The sequence below is a fragment of the Zalophus californianus genome, chromosome 12, assembly GCF_009762305.2.
Source record: "Zalophus californianus isolate mZalCal1 chromosome 12, mZalCal1.pri.v2, whole genome shotgun sequence".
In the NCBI taxonomy this organism is placed as follows: domain Eukaryota; kingdom Metazoa; phylum Chordata; class Mammalia; order Carnivora; family Otariidae; genus Zalophus; species Zalophus californianus.
Genome location: NC_045606.1, coordinates 65,812,361 through 65,826,413, shown reverse-complemented (window position 1 = coordinate 65,826,413; position 14,053 = coordinate 65,812,361). Strand labels below are relative to the sequence as shown.

At 45.0% G+C, this 14,053-nt stretch overlaps 1 protein-coding gene across 8 annotated transcripts in view; it reads left to right on the top strand.

The window, feature by feature from the left end:
• The window catches only part of ELMO1 (engulfment and cell motility 1), a 553,802-nt gene that overhangs the window by 510,213 nt on the left and 29,536 nt on the right, over positions 1 to 14,053 (top strand). For all 8 annotated transcript variants that reach the window (XM_027573071.2, XM_027573068.2, XM_027573074.2 and 5 more), the window contains 2 exons: positions 3,510 to 3,673; positions 11,441 to 11,553. In XM_027573071.2, coding sequence (XP_027428872.1) covers positions 3,510 to 3,673; positions 11,441 to 11,553 — 277 coding nt within the window. The remainder of the gene's footprint in view (positions 1 to 3,509; positions 3,674 to 11,440; positions 11,554 to 14,053) is intronic.

Sequence of the window (14,053 nt, the reverse complement as noted above, 5' to 3'; positions counted from 1 at the left end):
TCCGGAATTGTGATGCCGCCAGCTTTGCTTTTCTTTTTCAAGATTCCTCTGGCTATTCGGGGTCTCTTCTGGTTCCATACAAATTTTAGAATTATTTGTTCCATTTCTTTGAAAAAAGTGGACGGTATTTTGATGGGGATTGCATTGAATGTGTAGATTGCTCTAGGTAGCATTGACATCTTCACAATGTTTGTTCTTCCAATCCATGAGCATGGAAAGTTTTTCCATTTCTTTGTGTCTTCTTCAATTTCTTTCATGAATATTTTATAGTTTTCTGAGTACAGATCCTTTGCCTCTTTGGTTAAATTTATTCTTAGGTATCTTATGGTTTGGGGTGCAATTGTAAATGGGATCGACTCCTTGATTTGTCGCTCTTCTGTCTTGTTGGTGTATAGGAATGCCACTGATTTCTGTGCACTGATTTTATATCCTGCCACTTTACTGAATTCCTGTAGGAGTTCTAGCAGTTTTAGGGTGGAGTCTTTTGGGTTTTCCACATACAGTATCATGTCATCTACAACGAGGGAGAGTTTGACTTCCTCTTTGCCGATTTGGATGCCTTTGATTTCTTTTTGTTGTCTGATTGCTGTGGCTAGGACTTCTAATACTATGTTGAATAGCAGTGGTGAGAGTGGACATCCCTGCCGCGTTCCTGACCTTAGAAAAGCTGAGAGCTTTTCCCCATTGAGAATGATATTCGCTGTAGGTTTTTCATAGATGGCTTTTATGATATTGAGGTATGTACCCTCTATCCCTATACTCGGAAGAGTTTTGATCAAGAAAGGATGCTGTACTTTGTCAAATGCTTTTTCTGCATCTATTGAGAGGATCATATGATTCTTGTTCTTTCTTTTGTTAACTTATTGTATTACGTTGATTGATTTGCGGATGTTGAACCAACCTTGCAGCCCGGAGATAAATCCCACTTGGTCGTGGTAAATAATCCTTTTAATGTACTGTTGGATCCTACTGGCTAGTATTTTGGTGAGAATTTTTGCATCCATGTTTATCAAGGATATTGGTCTGTAATTCTCCTTTTTGATGGGGTCTTTGTCTGGTTTGGGGATCAAGGTAATGGTGGCCTCATAAAATGAGTTTGGAAGTTTTCCTTCCATTTCTATTTTTTGGAACAGTTTCAGGAGAATAGGTATTAATTCTTCTTTAAATAGTAAAGGGTATTCTTACTGTGAACTTGGGTTCCCGAATGTCAGAAGCATATAAGGAAAAGTGAGGGTTGATATCACTTGAAAATAGATAGATTTGTTTTTATTCCCATCACCTATGAATCATCTTCTCGTCACTTCAGCCATTTTCAGTTGACTAAAGAAAAACGTGGCTAAGCCGGGACCCCTGCAGCATGGCGGCACTGGAAGCAATGGGTCAGCGGATGACCAAAGCGTGAGAGCACCTGGCATCCCTAATGTAGGGGTTCACTTGTAGCCTCCTGGGCAACACAGCTTTTCCTGAAGGCCAGTTTAGTTTCACTATCAAGGAGGGTGTTCTACCTCCCAATGTCCTCTAGCCCCCGCCACAGGTCATTGGACGGGTCCTAACATGGACTGGACAGCTATCAGAGAGACAGATACTTGGAGAAAGAAACCTGAGTGGATTGCTTAGCAACCTGCACATCAGAGAGGGGCAGCACCATTAAACAGAGCTCAACAAGTACAAGGAGCCTTCAGGTGTCTGCTTGATATTTTCTAAGGCGGTGAGATTTTCCCATCACCTAGCACTCAGAGATATTTGGAAGTTCAGGTTTGCCACAGTCTTTCCAATGCTATACAGTTGTTCCCTCTATTACAATAATGCTTCGTGAAAACACATCTCGGTCTAAGACTAGTCTGTGAGCAATTGCTGAGTACCTACCATGTGTGATATATTTGACGAACAACTGATTAGAAGCCATAAGGAGTATAGTGGGATCATATTCATAATGATGAAGGGTAAGCAGTATGCCAGGGCTTTTCAACATCAAGTGCATGCAGTATCCATCATGTGGGGCTACTTGGTGTCATAGAATTCAACTAGATATGTGTGGCCTTGGGTAAGTCCTCAATCTTCAGTCGCAGCCTCTTTATCTTTAAAATAGGGGTAATAGGGGCGCCTGGGTGGCTCAGTCATTAAGCGTCTGCCTTCGGCTCAGGTCATGATCCCAGGGTCCTGGGATCGAGCCCCGCATCAGGCTCTCTGCTCCGCGGGAAGCCTGCTTCTCCCTCTCCCACTCCCTCTGTTTGTGTTCCTGCTCTCGCTGTGTCTCTCTCTGTCAAATAAATAAATAAAATCTAAAAAAAATAAAAAATAAAATAAAATAAAATAGGGGTAATAACACCTATTCTACTGTATTGGAGGGACGATTAAATGAGATGATGAATAAACATCTGTCTGGCACAGAATTAGGATATAATTGAGGTGCATTTGTGATTTTCTTTCATTTTAACATTACTGAGTGACCCCAAGAATGGTGGTGTGATTGGCAGTGGAGCAGTGTTAAATCCCAGCTCATCCACCTACCAACCAGTGCTATGATTTTGAACTAGTTACTTAACATTTCAAAGCCTCAGTTTCTTCATATGTAAATAGAATGATGACCACATCTAACTCCTAGATTTGAGTGGTTTAAGAGAGGGAACATACATATAAAGCTTCCACCATAGTAGATACCTCATCAGTGATAACAATTGTTCTCTGCAGTGAAGGATTAAAAAAAAAAAAAAAGAAGCAGGAAGGTTACTACATGTCTCTTGGATGCCTCTATGTCTTTTCTGGTCTTTTCCTGCTTTATAAATCCTGATGAAGACGAATCCACATTAATAGAGGCAATGCTTAATTGCCTCCTTGTGGGCTGGACTCTGTCCTTAGGCAGCACATGACCATATTCTTTTTTTTCTTGAGGCTTCCAATGGGATATGTCTGTTCTATTTAATAGACCGCCTTTTTAGTGCCTGGCTCAAGAAGGCAACAGCACACACACAATTTCAGATCCCTTATGTGTATGAACACTCAGGCCTTCACTACATGGGGAAAGCATTGTCAGAGGGGCGAGTGTGGGTATCATTTCATGTTCGTTTGAACCAGTGCCAACCAGACTTCCACAGTTAATTGTGTCTCAGCGATCTTCTTCTGGAAAAAATAGCAGTGATGCAGCCTCTTAGCTGTTGCTTGGACTTCTTTCACTTTTGAAGTTTGCATTGTATGCAGTGTTGCTTCAGCAGTGGTCCCGTAATATGTTGAGCAAATGGAGCACTCCTCCCAGCCAGGCCTCCTGCCACCCAATTCCAAGTTCGTCAATCCATCTCCTTCCTTGTGGTTCCGGCAGCATAAGAGAAAGTGGAAGATGTACATTATGGTAGTTTACTCTTTGGAAAAGCACTCTCAAGTTTGGACAGAGAGTGCAGGGGAAGGGAAGCTGGGGGGTAAGGAGCAGGGAAATAGGGAGCCGTTCACTCACCCATTTCCAAATGGGCAAGGACAACCCTCCAGGAAAGTTACAGTCTTCCTTTCATCTACAGGTAATGCAGGTGGTGAAGGAGCAGGTTATGAGAGCTCTTACAACCAAGCCTAGCTCCCTGGACCAGTTCAAGTGCAAACTGCAGAACCTGAGCTACACTGAGATCCTGAAAATCCGCCAGTCTGAGAGGATGAACCAGGAGGATTTCCAGTCTCGCCCGATTTTGTAAGTAACCCCTGAGCTCTGTCTCCTCAGAGGCTCTGACCCATCATTTCTGGTCTGAAGGCCGATCACACACAGTGCAGTGGGCCATGCCGTGAGCTGTTTGCAGAAGGCCCACAGAAGACACTCGGGAAGACCTCAGTTCAGTTCCTGAAGTCTCAGCAGCTCCCCGAGGAAGGCGGTGCAGGGGCGGCAGAGGAGGAGGCAGGGACAGGTGCTTTGGCAGCAGGACCTAAGCCAGGAAGAGGCCTGGTTACTGATGAGTCCCCTGAGAATTTGTAGCTGAAAAGTGGGGGGACCTTTCCTAACACTTAGAACAAATATTTTTTCTCTGGGAAGCTATTTCTTGGTGGGTGCTTTTGAGCGGAAGACGCTCTGCCCAGCCAGAACAAAGCCCACTGGTAATTCAGGCAATATGAACATTCAAGTGGTGAGTGGAAGGGAGACGGAGAGGAAGAGAGAGATTCACTTGCCCCTGCCCCCATCCATCGGCTTTGCCTCGCCCCGGAGCACCTTGCATCGCCCCCATGACTATCAGCCCATAGGCCCGCGTCTGAGAGCAGCAGGGCCCCTGCTTATAGGACTTTGCAGCAGGTGCCCCTTGCGACAGTTGTCATTTCGCGTGCCTCCATCTTTAGGATGTTCTGAACCTCCAACATGAAGACTGTTTGCTCTGCTCCGTCTTTTCTTAGAACTGGCCCATTTATCTTCCCTTGTCCTTTTCTAAGAGCTAGGTCAGTTCTGTTACCCTTATAATTTATAGGGAAGGAAACAAGAGAAGAGGTGGGGGCAAGGAAAGTATGTGAAATGTATTCCCATTCCTCCCTCAGAAGACTAGACACAGCTTCTTCTGAACTTTTGTTATGAAGCCGACTTACAACACAGGTGTCACTGTGACACGAACGCCATCTCTCTCTGTTTCTGGTTCGTTTTCTTTCTGCCCCTCTTCCTGTCCACTACTCTCATATATATATTTGACATTTTTAGTGCTTGGCAATTTGCAAAGCAGCCCCTCCTGCTGTTTCATTTCCTCACATCCATGTGAATGAAGTAGGTAGGTCTTATTCCCATTCAGGGAGCAGGAGTAGTCCAGAGAGAGGGGAGGAGCCGGGACGTGAACTCCAGCCCACAGATCCCTCAGCTCATGCTTTGTCCACCCCAGCAGAGCTCCTTTGCAAAGTGCAAGACTAAGATGTGGTTTAAAAAATTTCACAGGTCTGCAGCTCCCTCATGCGTGCTTGCTCTCAGGCCCTGGGAGGCACCGTCAGAGGCTGCGGAGCAGAAGTGCAGACTTGAGTGAGGGTGAAGCTGGGCAGCAGGGCGGGAATGCTTCCTGGGGGTCTTTGGCTTGCGTCATAGTGAGACCTGACTTGTACTTGCATTGAGCACCAGCCAGCTCTGCAGCAAGCACTGCTGGGCCTTTGGGCTGGTCCTCAGCCAGAAGGTACAGCTAGAAATACCAAACGGAAAGCCCTTCTGATAAATGCTTGACTCCTCAGAGATATGGTTCTTACTTGCGGAGAGGGACAGCGGCACCTCGTCCCATCACAGGGCCTACAGCACCAAAATGTTGGATTCCCTAAGGTTTGTTTCAGCAGATGGGCAGACACACAGAGACTTCATTATGCTTTTGACAGCAGTTCTTAAAACCTAAAGGGAGACTTGAGGAACCACTTCAGTCAAGGGCGAGGGATCCCAAATTATTGTTTGACCATGACTTTATTCTAAGCAAGAATGTTAACTGCATGTGAAGTGTGAACACGTTGCTCCTGTTTTGGCTTCATACCTTTATTTCCTGAGGCTCTGCCCATGACATTCTGACATTTTCCCTTGATTATAAGAAGCTCTTATGTTTGCATTTATTATGTGAGGAGAAGCAATGCAAATATAAAGGAAATCTTCTGTATGTATGTCGCTTTGGTATCATCATTCGGCCATGGGACTGAAAAGCACCACGGCTCACTGGGGCCCTTGCCATAGTTGCAATAAAGGCTTGTTAGAAACTATAGCATTTAAGGGGGAGGCCATGGGCCAGCCTGATCATTATCCCAGCCTCCGAAATGGGCAGGTGGGAGCCAGCCTCTAGCTGCTCGTCCAGGGATGTTTTGTCTGTTAGAATGACCTGCTAGACAGGAACTCACTGCAAGATTGGATAAAGCCTAAAGGCTGCTGACATGGCTCACAGGACAAATCCACGTCAACAGAAAGGGACAGCCCATGTATGATGGTCTGCATTCATTCACTCATTCATTTAACAAATATGTCTCGAGTGACTCCTGCCTGCCCGGCCCTGTGCTGCAGACGGGCAGAGAACCAGAGACCCTTGCCCCCCCCCACCCCCTACTGTCCCAGGTTGTGAAATTTGGGTGGGAGGGTTAACACAGACTGTGCTTGGGGGTTGTCATGAGAGCACACAGGAGACACATCTCCCCCAAGCTCGGGAGTTAGGATATTCTAAATTTAGAACTGAAAAGCACCTTTAAGGTCATCTAGTTGAAGCTTCTCAGTTTGCAAACTGGGACAGTGACTTGGCTGGGGCTTGCCCACTGGTACAGAGCCCTACTGGCCACACCCTCACCAGCCTCTTGACCCCCATAGTGCTCTCCCCATGGCCTGGCTCCTTCTGTGCCTGCCGCACACAGCTCGGTGGCAGACCTAAGTGCCCCAGAGAGCCTTTGAGGCACGCGTCCCATTATTATAAACCGTTTATGTTTCCTGAGTAGAAAAATGTACACTCTGTGTGAGCAAATATTGGGGGGGAATATTCAGTGGGTTGAAGAAGCTCTGTTGTATTTCTTAGCTCTTGACCGATTATTTCAGAGAGGAGATATTTGTTACTTTCCACTTAGCATGACTTTACAGGGAAGGTAATTCTCTCCACACAACTAATCCGAGTTAATGTATATAAAAAACTTGAACAGTCCAAAAACAGGTCATTTAACACTACACTGGGGGGGGGAGGAGAGATGCAAGGATAAACACCAGTGAAGCATGGCAGCAAAAGGTAGAAAATCCACACCCAGGGAGCTAACCAATCTGGGCTCAGACTCCAAGGCCACTACTTGGACATGTGGCTCTTTAGACAAGTTACATAACCCATTCTAAGCCTGTTTTTCTAAGGTCTAAAAAAGAAAATGATTAAAGTGTCCACATCATTGCACAGTTAGGAAGGTTCCAGGATGTAGTGCCTGAAAAGCACTTAGCATATATGCCTGGCACATAGTATCCACTCAGAGAAATGGTCCCTCTTATCATTAGCTGATAACCAGAATGGGACATGTTGTCACACTGTTGATATGTCAGTGGTAAAACTGACACTGTGAATGTATTTGTGTATGCCTCGCCTTATCTCAGAAGGTACAGTGGAAGTATAGTGAGAAAGAAAAAGTAAAAACGGGGCCAGAAATCAGGCTAACACCTACCCTGCCTCTCTGCCTCCTCACTAAATATTGGCCACAAGCTTTGTGTAGGGCCTTCTCTCAGCAAGTGCCAGCAGGATGGTCTGGTCAGTTACACAGTTTTCAGTGTTCAGTGCACTTGACAAATGCTTATCAAATGCCTGCCACGTACCAGGTACTGTTCTGTGTATTGGTGATTTAGCAGTGAAGAGGACAGATGCAATTCTCGCCTTGCAATGATTATATTTTAGTGGGGAGACACAGACAATAAACGTAGTAAAGATTATAGCATGTTAAAAGAGGATAATGACAATGGAAATATAAAGCAGGATAAGGGAAATGGAGAGCTGGCAGCCTTAAGTAATGTGGTCAGAGTAGATCCCTCTAGTTGGGATGGTAACATTTGAGTTAAGATGTTTAAGGGACTAAGGGAGCAGGCCATGCATATATTTATAAGAGAAGGGTATTCCAGCAGAGAGAAACACCAGTGCAAAGGCCCTGAGGTGGGAGTGGGTCCGGGTGTTCAGTAAATAAGAAGGCCACTGTGGCTGAAGAAGACTAAGCAAGGAGGAGAGCAATAGGAGGTGAGTCCGGAAAAGTGGCTGGGAGTTGATGATGGAGGGCCTTGTTGGGGAGCCACTGGGAGGGTTTTGAGCAGAGGATCGACGTGCTCTGACTCAGGTTTCAAAATAATCCCTCTTGCTACTATAGTGGGAATAGACTCCAGGGAGGCAAGTCTGGAAGCAGGGAGATCAGTAAGGAAGTTATTTCAATAACCCAAGCAAGAGATGATTCGAAGTGATTCAAGTCTCTACTATAGATTAGATAGATTTTGAAGATAAGAAATGATATTTCCTGATTGATTGAATAAGAGAAAGAGAGGAGTCAAAGAGGAGTTCACAGTTTCGTTTGAGCTGCCCAACCAAAGGCAAGAAGGAGTAGAGCAGGTCGAGACGGGGTCAGGAGTTCAGCTTTGGACCTGTCAAGTTTGAGGTGTCCGTGAGACATCCACATTTGGCATGTCTCACAGTTGGTTTGACAAATTTGGAGTTCAGCCGAAAGGTCCGGGTTGGAAATATAAATTTGGGAAGCTGTCAGCATAAAGTTGATATTCAAAATCATGAGTCTGTAATATAAAGAACAGAAGAAATACAAAGAGTGAATTTGGAGGCCCTCCGGTTGTCAAGACAGATCAATTTCCACGAAACAGACACATCCCTCAGCACACCCAAAGTCTTCACAGAACCCTTTTAGATCAGGGGTCGGCAAAGTGTAGATGGCTCTTGGGGCAAATCCAGCTCACTACCTGTTTCTATAATGGGAGTTTTATTGGAACACAGCCACACTCATGTGTTTACATACCGTTCATTGACTGCTTCCACTCTACTGCGGCAGAGCTGAGTAGTTGCCACAGACAGCTATGACCCCCGGAGCCTGAAATATTTACTGTCTGGCCTTTACGGGAAATGTGTGCCACCCTCTGTTCTAGGGGGACACTGAGTAACAGCTCAGTGGGGCAGACCACAGGGCCAGGAGGCAGCTCACTGGTCTAGCGGGGCCGCCTGTCTTCTGTATGTGGCACCGGCCTTGCCGGCCGTGGACCTGGGATTGTGTCCCAGAAACGATGCCGGACCTGGAATTGCTCTTCACACATTCATTCACCCTACCCCCTTTAATCTTCCTTCTTTTATTTATGTACAGGGCCTATAGACAGAATTAGAAGAATATCTATCCAAACGAGGGCAGTGAACCCATGACCTTGGCCTCATTGACCCCAAGCTGAGAATCTCTATCCCCAACTGCGGTCCATAATGCATTACACTGAGGTCCAACCTCATCCACAGACACACCATGTAGGTGTTATATAGGTTTTCCTACTGTGAGTGAATTTTATAGCAAGTGGGTCCATTTGCATGAAAAGAAGAGGAAATCACCTAGAAAAAAAGAAAAGTTTTCCTCTTTCTCATTGCCCAGTCATGTTTTAGAGGCCTTTCGGGCTCACAACAAGGAAGGGCTAACTCTTGCAGCAGTGGATTCACTCACTCTGGAAATATCTCCCCAGGAGACATTGCCATAATGGAGTGTCACCATGCGCATGTCTGGGTCTTACACTAAGATGTCGTAAATCATCGACTAAAATGACTCGGAAGTACTTTCAGTTATTTCCTCCTTTTGGGCCTCTTCCCTGCATCTTTATCTCCATTTTAATAATTCAACTCTAGCCTACTGAAACTATTATTTAAAGATACATCGCAACCTAAGAATCGGTGAAATTCCCAAACCCTTTCTCCAGTGACCTCTCGATCCCTTAGTGCCATCTCGTCCTCTCTGCCCTTCGCCCTGGCTCGGAAGTCAGGAGCGGTGATTTATTGTCACGTGTGGCTGCCCTGGCATTTCCACCCACCTTCTTCTCCCATTCAGAGCAGGGTTCATCAAAGCTGCAATGTACTAAGTCCATTTTACCAAAGCTGAACACTGATAATAAATAGTTTTAGTGATCTGAAAGGCCGAGATGAGACCCTGAAGGTCTGCACAGGAGAGCTTTACAAAGGTACCAAGCTGTGTTCTTAGGACTCAATCTCCATATTATGCTTTATAAATGTTCAATTGCAACAGTATCAAATGACAGGAGGTTTGAAGCCATTGGAGTTTAAAATATGTATTAGCAGAGTACTAGCACACCTCGTTCGTTAGAGGGCCAGATCCTTTGATGTGACTTTTTAATTCTCTTTATCTCACATGTAAATAGAAGCAGTTTGTATGCAGAAGATTGAGTTCCACGCTTAACGTCTGTGAGCTGTTTCCCCACCTGTAAAATAGAAATAATAATACCCACTTATTAACAACACTAATACATGTTCCCAAAACTTGGGGGTTTTTGAGGGAGAGCAGGAAGGGGATGTTAACTGAGCTAAAATCAGATAGTCCCACTACCTGACTCAAAGCAGGGACCTCCCAAGTGTGAGTGCCTTCCCCACCCGTGAGCCGACCACCCTGTGAAGACAGCCTGTCTGCAGTCAGAGCAGGTCCAGAGTTGAGGTGGAAGCTGACAGACATGTGAGCCATGACTACAGTGAAATGTGGGCATATGGAGAGTTGGCCTGAGGGAAGGAGAGAATATTATCAAAGCAAATTCAATAATAACCTCACGTTCCTACCCAGGGCTTGTAGAGCACTTGCACTTACACTGTCTCCTTTGGGAGTCACAGCCTTTTCCCACAAAATGTTCTTATCCCCATTTTACAGGTGGGAAAACTGAGACTTCGATGAGCTACATGAAATGCAAGTCATTGGCAGAGTCTAGATTAAAACGCTAGTCTTCCAAGTTCTGGGTCTACGTTCTAATCAATACTTTAACACTACTGAGGGTTCTCCCTGTCCAGCATCAACCAGAATAGCTCTAGCTTTCCTAGACTCAAATGCTAGAGCACTACATAAAATTTCACATGATTAAAAAAAAAAAAACAAAAACTATGCTCTTGGGGTACCTGCATGCCTCAGTGGGTTAAGCGTCTGACTCTTGATTTCAGCTCAGGTCATGATCTCAGGGTTGTGGGATGGAGCCCCGAGTTGGGCTTGTGCTCAGCCAGGAGTCAGCTTGTCCCTCTCCCTCTGCTCCTCCCCCTGCTCTCTCTCTCTCTCTCTCTCTCTCTCTCTCTCTCTCTCTCTCTCTCTCAAATAAATAAATAAAATCTTCTTAGAAAAAAAGAGATTTAAAAAACATTGTACTCTGTCCTGATATCTTTAAGGCATAGTGCATCTAAAACTAAGTTATATTGTATTAGCCTGACTCAAGATGCAAATAATCCCTAATTTATCCCATTATTATCCCCAGCTCTGTGGGCTAGAATCAGGGATGATATGTTGCTCCCATTTGTAAGTGATAGAGTGGAAAGCAAAATGTGGTCCTGTGGTTTGCTGTGGAATTAGTAATTACATGGCTGCCTGGTATTGCTCTTTGGTCAGATCACAAATGCAGTCTAGGAGTTTACCTGCTGTAGGAGGGGGAAGTGTGACCAAAGATTTATTGTCTTGGCAAAGCCAAGTGAGTTTCTGCATGAGTTTATATCTGTGGCTTTGTGAAACAAGGAAAGAAACTTCTTGGGAGGCTTTGGTGTAGCAAAACGTCACAGAAGTGGCGGGTGCTTCGGTGGGTATTCTGTAAATGTCAGAGAATCTATAGTGTTGTTTTAACAGATCAACCTGTCCACCAACTCTTAATAAATAATCCTCTAAAGCACCACCTTGGGAGGTGTTGGGATGGTCGTGGAAAGATGCGGCTTGCACTTCGCTGCCCCATCTGCCCACGATGCCCTTTCAACCAGGTGCTGTTCTCAAGGCATGCCGTGCAATGCATGTGTGTTCTTCACAGGGAACTGAAGGAGAAGATTCAACCAGAAATCTTGGAGCTGATCAAACAGCAGCGCCTGAACCGCCTCGTGGAAGGGACCTGCTTTAGGAAACTCAACTGCCGGCGGAGGCAAGGTATTGTGTCTGGGGCACTGTGTCCCGGCGAGGGTGAATGGTGGCCTGCTCCCTGGGGAGTCATGGGGCATGGGTGCTGGCTTAAGGGTAGGCCCTGCAGCACTGGACTCCGAACAGGAATAGCAGTCCGGTAAGTTCTGACTCCCCATGCACACCCAGGGAAAATCAAAGAACTATCAGAAGACCCATGGAACTGAAAAACCACCTGAGCTATTTAGTGCCACAAGTCTGCTAGTGGGTGTTCAAGAACAGCGAACACGTATCGAGAGCTTACCATGTACCAGGCTCTCCTTTTACTTATTTTAATGCATTTCCTCCTCCTGGTGACCCTGTGATCATACCCACTTCACAGATAAGGAAACTGAGACAGTGAGGAGCTAAAAGTAAGTTGCCCGAAGTTGCGGAAGAGCAAGGATTCATACTCCAGCAACTCTATGGCCCTTACTTCCATTTTATTTTTATTTTATTTTATTTTTTTATTTTATTTTATTTTATTTTATTTTATTTTATTTTATTTTATTTTATTTTATTATTTTATTTTATTTTATTTTATTTTTTATTTTATTTTATTTTATTTTATTTTATTTTATTTTATTTTATTTTATTTTATTTTACGGCCCTTACTCTTAATGACTCCCTCTGCTGTCAGGAGAGCTGGTACCCACAGCTGGATTTGATTTTGGAACTTTAGCATGGATGGCCCTAATTCTCAAATGATTCCCTTTGAGGTGAAATACTGATTCCCTTCTAGGTGAAAATTACTTTATCTGGAGATTTAAGTAACAGTGAACCAAGGTGGGATAGAATCGGTTTTCATAATCCTGCCAGAAGAACTTCTGAATTGTCTCAGGGAATTTTAATCCCAAAATACCATGTCAGAATGGGTGCCATTAGACTAGTTCCAATAAGCAGAAGGCACTTTCTGCTTTTTCTCAGTCAGGGAAGTAAAGTCTTTTGATTGCTTTCTTCTTCTCTTGACAGGCTGCTGAGGCAAAGTCACAGGATTCCTATCATACTGTCCTATAAACAAACAGTCAGAAACTAAAACTGAAAGATAAGATCTGGGGAGAGTGACGAGATTGAGGGACAGCCAGAGCAAGCATAAGCAGTAGCAGCTCTACCAAGAAAAACACCAGTTATGGCCCAGGAGAAACTCTGGCAGATATTTTTGAAAACCAGTGGATGCTCTGCTCAGACACAGAGCTCACCCACTAATGACAAATATCATTTCATGTTTATGCCAAACCCGTCCCCCTGGCTGTTTTCTTTAATGGCTTTGTGCTGAATATTGAGTAAATTCAAATAATTTCAAATATTACAGTGAAAAATCATATTAAGGAACTTCCAAAGGCAGAACTTCCTTGAGAAATGAAAGTATAGGTTGTTCCCAGAGGATGGCAAGCTATGGCACTGAGCTTCAAAAGGGGCCTCAGGGGAGAGGACTATGGGCAGAATGATGATAAGAGCTGAGTTCCAGCTGGGACTGAGAAAGGCTCCGTTGGGAGAGCAGCCAAAGAGGGAGCTCCCTCCTTTCTCACCGCATTCCTTGCATGGGGCATCATCAAATGCTTTTCCAGAAGATAGTGTGGCATGATGGTGAGGACAAGAGCCCTGGGGCGGGATGAAATGGGTGCACTCCCGCCTCTCCCCCTGACCAGCTGTGTGACTGTGGGCAGTCCCCCCATCAAAAATAGGGATAACAGGACACCTAGGTGGCTCAGTCGAAGCGTCTGCCTTCGGATCAGGTCATGATCCCAGGATCCTGGGATCGAGCCCCACATCGGGCTCCCCGCTCAGATGGGAGTCTGCTTCCCCCTCTGCCTCCTGTTCCCCCTGCCTGTGCTCACTCTCTCTCTCTCTCTCAAAAAGAAAAAAGAAAAAGAAATGGGGATAACAATGCCTGTGCCCTGAAGTCAGTGTGAGGAGGGAAGGTGATCATGAATGTAGCTCTGAGAAAGCCACCACAAAGGGTAGCAGCTACTCTTCTAGAAGGTTGTGTAGGAAAAGAGCAATGAGCTGGGAGTAAGTAGACTTGACTCTCGGCTTCACAACTCTAAGTAACCAACTGAGTACCTTTAGGCAGACACATAACCTCTCAGGGCTACAATTTCTATCTAGTAAGTGGGAGAATTGGACTAGATGATCTCTTAGCTCAGTTAGCCAGATAGTTGATTCTATGCTTGATCTCTTCATCCCCTTTAGAAAAATCAATAGTCAGGACATACTGCTCCCATAAGATGATTTATAAAGTTTTTATTTACTTGGCATTGGGCAAAGGACATAGAAGTGGGAGGAGGAGGGGGGAGATGGCACATGGATTCATACCATCCAGTGCCTCCGCTGATGTCTAGCTAGAATCCCCCAGAACGTAATTCAAAGAACTCACTTAACCTTCTGGTCTACTTTACTACAAGTCTTCTTCCCTTTCTAGGCTGAAATGTATAAGATTCTACTAGAGTAATCCTGTTTCTAGATATAATAATGACAGTCTTTTGGCTAA